General features: G+C 43.1%; 1 protein-coding gene across 1 annotated transcript in view; it reads left to right on the top strand.

Annotated features, from left to right (window-relative positions):
• Positions 1-8372, top strand: part of LOC146181943 (lysosomal protective protein-like) — a 33379-nt gene that overhangs the window by 16520 nt on the left and 8487 nt on the right. The window contains exon 10 of the mRNA XM_084576938.1: positions 2-94. Within this exon, the coding sequence (XP_084433064.1) occupies positions 2-94 (93 nt within the window). The remainder of the gene's footprint in view (position 1; positions 95-8372) is intronic.

The following is an 8372-nucleotide window of genomic DNA, read 5'->3' as shown; positions in this document are numbered from 1 at the left end:
GCCCATCTCGGAGTACAGAATGTGGCGCGTCGGCAAAGTGATCGCCGGTTTCGTGCAGGAGTTCGAGAAGAACATCACTTTTCTCACTATCAAGGTGAGCTTCTGTTTCCTTTGGTGGTGGTGTAAATAGCTTCATTCGTACGAAGAACATTTTAACTGATGGATCGCGAGTGGGGTCCTCCTTTCGGAGCTGCGTCGGAGTTTACTGCCGCTGGGGCCCTCACGATAAGGTTAAAGTTCAAAGTCCCTTGGTCGTGGGGGTTCAAGCTGTACATCACCTACTCACACCGCTCATTTGTCGCAGTGGTTGTTTTCGTTATTGCCCTGTTTTAACACGTTCTCTGGAAAATATGTTGTCAGCATTAAGAGTGAAGAAACTGCAGCACGTCTGGCAAGTGCTACGGCCTGGCACTGATTGGGTGGCAGGTTGATGACGTCGAGGCATCACAGGTCATGACCTTACTTCTCATGGAGTCACTTCTTTGAGATGGCTGAGCGAGCTGGGAATTGTACCAGGGACCTTTGAGTTCCGAGTCACACAGGATAGCCCTAGGCCACGTAGGCACATTCATACAGCCTTGTTGATGCGTGGCTTTATAGCTACGTTCTCGGGGTGAAACATAAGATGTGAAAGCTTACGACTGAATGATAACTAGTGAAAGTTAGATGAAAGAGATACAATAAAAATAAGGGTTTAAGCAGCAACAAAGTGAATGCATGTGAACAAATATCTGCAATGTCTCTCTGTTATTGATGTCGCGTCGGCATTTTAAGGCTGAGCTTGAGTGTCTAAAAATTTTATTTTAAGAAGATGCAGTTTTTGCGTTTCTGCTGGGCTACCAGGAAGAGCCTTCAGTTTCTCCGAGTTCAAGAGCTAGACGCACATACTAGGGATGAAAGTAATTAATTATATGCCTTTCAAACTTGAGCTAAGCTTGCCAGTGTAAATTCAAAACAATTTCGCAGGCCTGGGGGCTCACAAGAACTCGCATAAGACGTTTTCTGCCGTAGGACAGGCAGAAACATGCTTCAAAAACGTAGGACGCGCAAAAACACATCATGGCTCGCATTTAGGTACACTACGACACAAAGCATATTTATATCAAATACGTAAGTATTCTTAGGTACACTACGACACAAAGCATATTTATATCAAATACGTAAGTATTCTTATTGTAAAGCACGTGAAACACCGGAAATATGTCTGAACTGAAAGGAGAAAGCGGATTTGGGCCGAGTGACCCGCAGGGAAGGTATATAATTGAAAGCCATCTTTAAGCCCACAATTACTATGCTAATTATGAAAGGGTGACTACGTGGGAGCATATTTACTCCAATAGATTTTCTTTTGCTGTACTGAGTTTTTTATCAGCTCCTGAGAGAATAAACGGTTATTATATTATACATCGCACCTGACGAGAATGGTTTCGGTGGCGATATATTTTTTCGTTGACATCCGTGTCACCTACAATAGTTAACCGACAGCAGGAATATTCACAACTGCTAACGTACCGACTTAAACGACACCTTGATAGTTCTGTATGCTTACCTAACTGATAAATCTTTCGTTTGACCTAGAATATTACAACAATAGGTAAAACAGGGACAACTCGGGAATTGCTTGCTTTTTTTGCTCTTCACTGGAAATGCAGGATACGAACCTGTTTCCGCATTTATGTAGTGGGTCGAAGCCGCGAAAACTTTTCTGCTTCTTTTCGTTCCGAACACACTGCTTATAGTGGTTGTGCTGCATGATAAACAGAATTGCACTTTTTTATAATCCAGTATCTGAGCCTTTTTCCCAGAGAAATCTACGATGCTTTCAAGCCGCTGACGCAGTACAAGCGCCTGATGTCTAAAAGCACCGCATTGAAATAGTAACTAGTTATATTCTGCATTGTACAAGCGATAAGAAAGCTTTTTCCTTAAAAAATACCTTAACTTGTAACAAAATAAATTGTGTCAAGGCGGTTTTCACTCTACTGCTACTATTCTTCGCCTTGCAGGACGTTTCAGAATGCAAAAAGTATAGTAATTCATATTTACCAATCAAGTGAAATAACATTTCAGTTATTTATTTTACATTTCCTAATTCATTTTCACAAGTGTAGTTCACAAGAACACCTGTCCGCAGTGCAGTGTCTTCAGATTATTTTTGGATTTTCTCAGCTTCTCCCAGGAAAAGCAAACGTACAAAAGGCTCCGCTGTCTTTCATCGCACCCAACCACGTGCGTAGCAACATTTTCGTGGCTCCGGACGTGGCAAACAAATGGTGCACGTGACAGTAACAACTAGGGCTTGCAACCTGATAAGAGTAAGCTATAAACGTAGTAGATAACCTGCTCTTCTGTAAGCGAACTGAGACATTTAAACGCGTAACATTTCTCGGACACATAACGAAATGACGTGGTTTCCACCTTACCAGTGTCATCATTGTGTCGACCATGGAAGCGGAAAAAATGAATACGTTGTCAATTTCCACGTGTATACACGGCATCGGCACTACTCCAAAGTAGGGTGCCAAGAGAGTAGGTATTGCAACTTCCGCTTCACAAACAGGAAGCGGCCGTGCTCACTTTGTAAAAGCAGTCGTCTCATCAAATTAATGAAACCACTGCGGAAGCCAGCAAGGCCACTTGCTGTTGTAAGCAAAAAAGAAACGTATGTAACAGCGAATATCTTAGCATATTAGCATATCGATGGGTTAAAAGTGGCACTTTCTAATCAAGGACAGGCGTGGAAGCATTAAATTATATTTGTAGCCGATTCTTCGACATCGCTGATAAAGAATGAAATGAAAAGAGTGAACGTGTCGCGGTAGAAATTCACACGAGGATAAGTAAAAGCAAGCTCGCCCGTGTATCAACACTAAGTGCGCAGCCCGAAGTGGCCTTCCCGACGATTCGCGTGCAGACGAGAGCCAACCCTCTCCTCCCAAAGATAGACAAATAAACAAGCATAAAGCGATACGCTTGGCGTCCTTGATGCATGCACAGTCGTGACGGGGCCAAGACGGTGACAGGAACCTTCTCGGATATATGCTGACCGTACTTCCAAGGCTTGCCGCAGTGCAGGCACGTTTCGGTTCGAGATAGGCACGAATGGTGGATTTGCTATGCATTCTTGGTACGAGTGTCGCAGCCATGAAACAACGTGCCTTTGCACAGTCAGTGTGCGCTCCAGGCGGCTGCAAGCGCCCTGAAGTTTCTTGCTGATGAAATGCAAAGACAAAACAAAACAGTTTGTGCAGCGGCCTGAAGCGGTATTTGTTTTCGCTGTCATCGTGGTGAGCACACTTAAAAAACAAAAACACGATATCAAGACCAGCCGTCAGAGACAAACGAAATACAACGTGGCAATCAGCCAGTCTCCATGTCATGCCTTGAAAACACGTCGGCGGTCTGGCCGACTAGTCATTTAGGCGGCAACTCGAGCTGCCAACGTTCGTGCAATCTCGCATTCAGGCGCAGGACGCTTTGCATATTACCTGAAGGGAAGTCAGCAATCGGATGGTTTTTCATAGGCAATACCTATCGCTCGTCCAGGAAAGCGACAAGCAGTGCTAAAGAATGGCGGGTGAATAACGCGCATTCCAAGTTTTAGTTAGCTGCAACGATTTGTATTAGAATGAGACTTTCATTGCGAAAGCAGTACATCACCAGGTCTAACTGGTTCCCTGTTACTTCCAGCATCATCGGAGCAGAAGGCGCTGCTAATTAGCTCTTCACCGCTAAATGGGAGGGGGCGAAATTGGAATTCAGACTTGCAAGACTCTTGCATCCCGATTTAAGCCCCCCGACCCAAGGCCATGCAGACACGTTCGCATGGTGTGATTAAAGCGGGGATTTATATCTAAGTCCCTTCCGGCAACTTGGGCAACAAACATGACGATCATCCTCAAGAGTGTGCTTCTGGCTGGTGATGGCGAAGAGATAGAGATTGCTACGCATTGCTTTCGTGATCCGTTGCAAAAGAGGTACCATCAAAGCTTAACATTAAGCTTTTATATGACCAGTTTGAGATTCTTGAAGAGGCCGGTTTTCCAAAACCACTTTTAAAAGCTTTCGACCGAAACATTGCTGCAGCAAAAGATTGAGAGTCGAGATGCTAAACTGGTTGATCCAATGGCAGCTGACCGAAAAAAATAATTACGAGGGATTTTAGCGACTAAAGTAGCGAAAGGCGAAAGCCTCAGTGCCGAATTCTGTTGCGCAACTGGCACTGATTAGTAATTCATTTATAAGCAAACAAGGAGGTTAATCATTTATAACCAAGCAATTATTTAGTTAATATTAGTTAATGATGAATTACTTAATTTGTCATTATTGGTAATTATTCAATAATTGATCATTGATTGACATATGGCCATGTAAGGCACGCATTCGCGCATACTGTTTGCGGTGGTGCTCTACGTTTGGTCGAGACCTCTATGACTTCATCCACCTCGGCCAATCAAACGCCGCAAAAAGCGGGACACATTTTGTCCACGACAGCAAGAGCTATTAAATGCTTTCGCCTTAGCAAAAAACATTAAAGTGATGCCTTATGCGCCTAAGCTATCGCGCGCAACTTCAGAAAGTTGCTGGGACGCTGGGCGTTAGCGTTGTCTTTGCCGCTGTATGCAAACCGTTAAACCTTTATTCACGTGTTGCGCGTGGCGGAACTCGTGCTCCTGTGTTGACGACGCAGCATGAGAACTGTTACACGACATATGGGCTACACGCCTGGGGTATAAAATTTTGCTGCCTTTTAAAAAAAAGTGTACATCGACGGAATAGGCTGGTGTGGTATTCCCAGGCGGAATAGGCTGCGAGGGCATCACAACTCATGGAGGAAACATGGCCTGCCATTGCTGGGAATGAGGCTGTTATCCGCTGCTTATCATCTTGGTAGAGGCAAGTGCAAGGTGTTGCGTCCAATTATCGGAGCGTATTATATCAGTATGCAAGGGAATAATTGTATGAGCGCAACTTCCATCTCTGCATTGGCTTATCTCCAAAACATAGCTGTGTCTGTGGTGGTACAGTTGACTCTCTGGCAGCGAAAACGTACAATTTATATACCACACACAAATAGACCACGCAAAAGTAGAGTTTTCGCAAATTATGCTTAATATAGCCATGGTTAAACATAGAATATATTTTTTACATATGGACCACCACTGCGTCCTGGCTGGCGTGGGACGGGCCCTACCGTTCGGCTTAGCAAAATCCGTTGGCGATTGATCCTGACATCCACAGGGCGCGAACTACGAGAGGAACTAGAGCAAAAACTTTGAACTGCCATGCTGTGACGAGTACTTCGCGTGGTTCGGGCTTGCGTCCGACCTACGCTAAATCACTTGTCGCTTCAAGCCTTAATTTTGTTGAAGAAAAGCGCATTTGAAGTGATAAATACAACATTTTCCTGTGCCCGTAAATTTCCGCGAACAGTAGCTTTTTGGCGTCATTTAGAGCCTAAGTGCAGAATATATTACGGATACAATAAAGTATATAATCAGTGAATAAAAAAATATACTTGAGCACAAAAAGGCTTAAATTGAGAACTTAGGTTTCTTCTGTTTACACGAAGTTCCGCTGCCTTGATTTCTTTTTTGCGCAGATGCATTTCGTTTTCCAAGAATGAGTTACTAGCTCGGACCAAGGCCTTGATTGTAATCAAGCGGCACAGGCAAAGCGGTCGACGAGAAGTAAAATATTAAAGTGCAGCCCAACTGCACCATTGTGCTAAATACGCATGGTTATTAAAACGCATTCAGCATAGCTGTAGCAAAATGGAGATGTACAACAAGAGCAGTTGGTTGGTTGGTTTGTGGGGTTTAACGTCCCAAAGCGACTCAGGCTATGAGAGACGCCGTAGTGGAGGGCTCCGGAAATGTCGACCACCTGGGGTTCTTTAACGTGCACTGACATCGCACAGCACACGGGAGCCTTGCTTTTCGCCTCCATCGAAAAGCGGCCGCCGAGGTCGGGATTCGATCCCGCATCCTTGGGAACAGTAGTCGAGCGGCGTAACCAATGCGCCACCCCGGTGGGGTAAGAGCAGTTGTTCTGTGCCACAACATACTTTGAGTATAGTGCGTACCACCATGAACACCAAGATACAAGCTGCACGCTATGAACAATTCGCGCATGCGCAGTGACAGTGGTGCTACTTGCTTTACTAAACTTATATTGGCTTCGGTGGGACAATTCATTCGCATAACTCCGCAAAGGCGCCACGTGGATGACGGAGAAGTAATGATATTGTCACATTAGGCGGTGCATACGCGTAAGGAAAGAAGAAGAATACTCTCGTGAGTTTGAGAGAAGACGACGTTCAACAGCGTCGGCTGGTGCCTGCAGAAAACGTCTGTTTGAGAGCCTTGTCTTCGGTGTCCGCTCTCTGCTACAAGCTGAACTACCCCATAACATTTTGGTGGAGGTGCGGGGTAGTTCAGCTTGTAACAATATCTAAACCGGTCTTGGATTAGCTACGGTGGGAAAATTTCAACCAAGAATGCACTGCGGCAGTACGAATTAAAGAGAGTAACTTATAGATAGATAGATAGATAGATAGATAGATAGATAGATAGATAGATAGATAGATAGATAGATAGATAAATAGATAAATAGATAAATAGATAAATAGATAAATAGATAAATAGATAAATAGATAAATAGATAGATAGATAGATAGATAGATAGATAGATAGATAGATAGATAGATAGATAGATAGATAGATAGATAGATAGATAGATAGATAGATAGATAGATAATGTTTATTTGAGTGTGCCTCAACAGCCAAGTGGCCTAAAGGAGCGCACACTAGGTCAGATACATCAGAACACTTAATAACATTTAAAACCAGGCATGAAAACGACAATTAGGCAAATATGTCCGTGTCAATAAACTTTTTGTTATACAAGCTTTGTATACGAGTCATTGGACAGTTGGCGTGCAAATCTGGATAAAATGTGTCAGAACATTTTGCAGCCTTTGCATGCGGCACATGAAAATTCAGTGACATCAGTAAGGTCTCACAGTTAATGAAACCACGCACAATGTTTTGCAAAAACTGCATGTCACGTATGAGTCGCCTGTCGCCAAGAGTACGCATTTTGAGGTCTGCCAAGAGAGAATCGTAGTCGTAGAAACGGCGGCGTCCAATATATCTGTCATAAAAGATGCGTATAAACTTACGCTGGACATTTTCAATTTTTGCGCAATAGGTGGCAGATAAGTTATTCCAGGCCACTGACGCGAACTCAAGACGCGGTCTCACAAGGGCACAGTATAGAGTGCGTAGACATTCGTGCCGTTGAAATTTTTTTGTTAGTCTAGAGATAAGACCGATATGTCTCAATGCGCGTAACACAATTGAATTTACATGCAATCTAAAATCAAGCCTTGAATCAACAACAACACCAAGGTCTCGTACATGGGCCACACGAGAAATATGATCCGCCAAAAGTGTATAACCTCCTGAGACCCGGCTATGGGGATTTGTCCAATATATTGGACATTAAGTAATCAGACAGTACTCCTATGCCAAGGCATTCATCCTCATAAAACCCTGCAGTCCAGTATATTGGACACCTGCTAGCGCCATCTATGCAACATAGATGAAAACGCATTGTTCAAATTCCCGCCAATACTTTTCAAAAGGGCGACAATCAGCGGCGCGGCGTTTGATGGCACCTGTCGGCGAAGTAAGTCCTTTTTCTCGTATTTCTACCTGCTTTCAAAGCATATCTTTGATTTTATATTAAAGGTAATACAACAACGAATGTGCAGAATAAGAAATTTAAACTGTTCAAGCGCTTACTTTTATTCATGCGTCCTTTGATTTCGCGTGTCCACTGTGTTGGACTCTGGGACTCAACCCGGTCATTTTGACCGCGCTTTTGCCACGGCCTTGTTATGAATAGCAGACGAGTATTGTTGCTATTTAGCGGCTTGCGGAAAAAATCGCCTCTATTTGTTGTGTAGCAGACCGGCCTCGCATGTCTGATGAGACAGCTGACGCAAGTTTATAATTTTATAATTTATAATTTTAATTAAAAATTAAAATTTATAAATTATAGCATCATAAATTATAAATTTCAAAATTTTATAATTTTGTAATATAAAACAATGTTCTTTTGCACCAAATGCCCGCTCTTCTTCTGCATTACAAAGGACAGAAGATGTTTTGAAATTGCCCACAGAAAGTGAAGAAGCAAGCGAAAGTTTTTTTTTTTTTTTTTTTTTGAGCAGACGAAGGCTCGCTTTTACGTTCTTTTTCACCATTTTACCTTAGAATTTAATAAAAAAAATTGCACACGGGTTTGAGAGCATTATTTGCGGCATGTAAATACATACGCGTTTGGTGAAAAAAGAACGGGTAGAA

The sequence above is a fragment of the Amblyomma maculatum genome, chromosome 8 (genome assembly GCF_055883805.1).
Source record: "Amblyomma maculatum isolate TAMU_Amacu chromosome 8, ASM5588380v1, whole genome shotgun sequence".
NCBI classification, from domain to species: Eukaryota; Metazoa; Arthropoda; class Arachnida; order Ixodida; family Ixodidae; genus Amblyomma; species Amblyomma maculatum.
The sequence above is the reverse complement of the archived record's forward strand: the minus strand, read 5'-3'. Positions and strand labels throughout refer to the sequence as shown.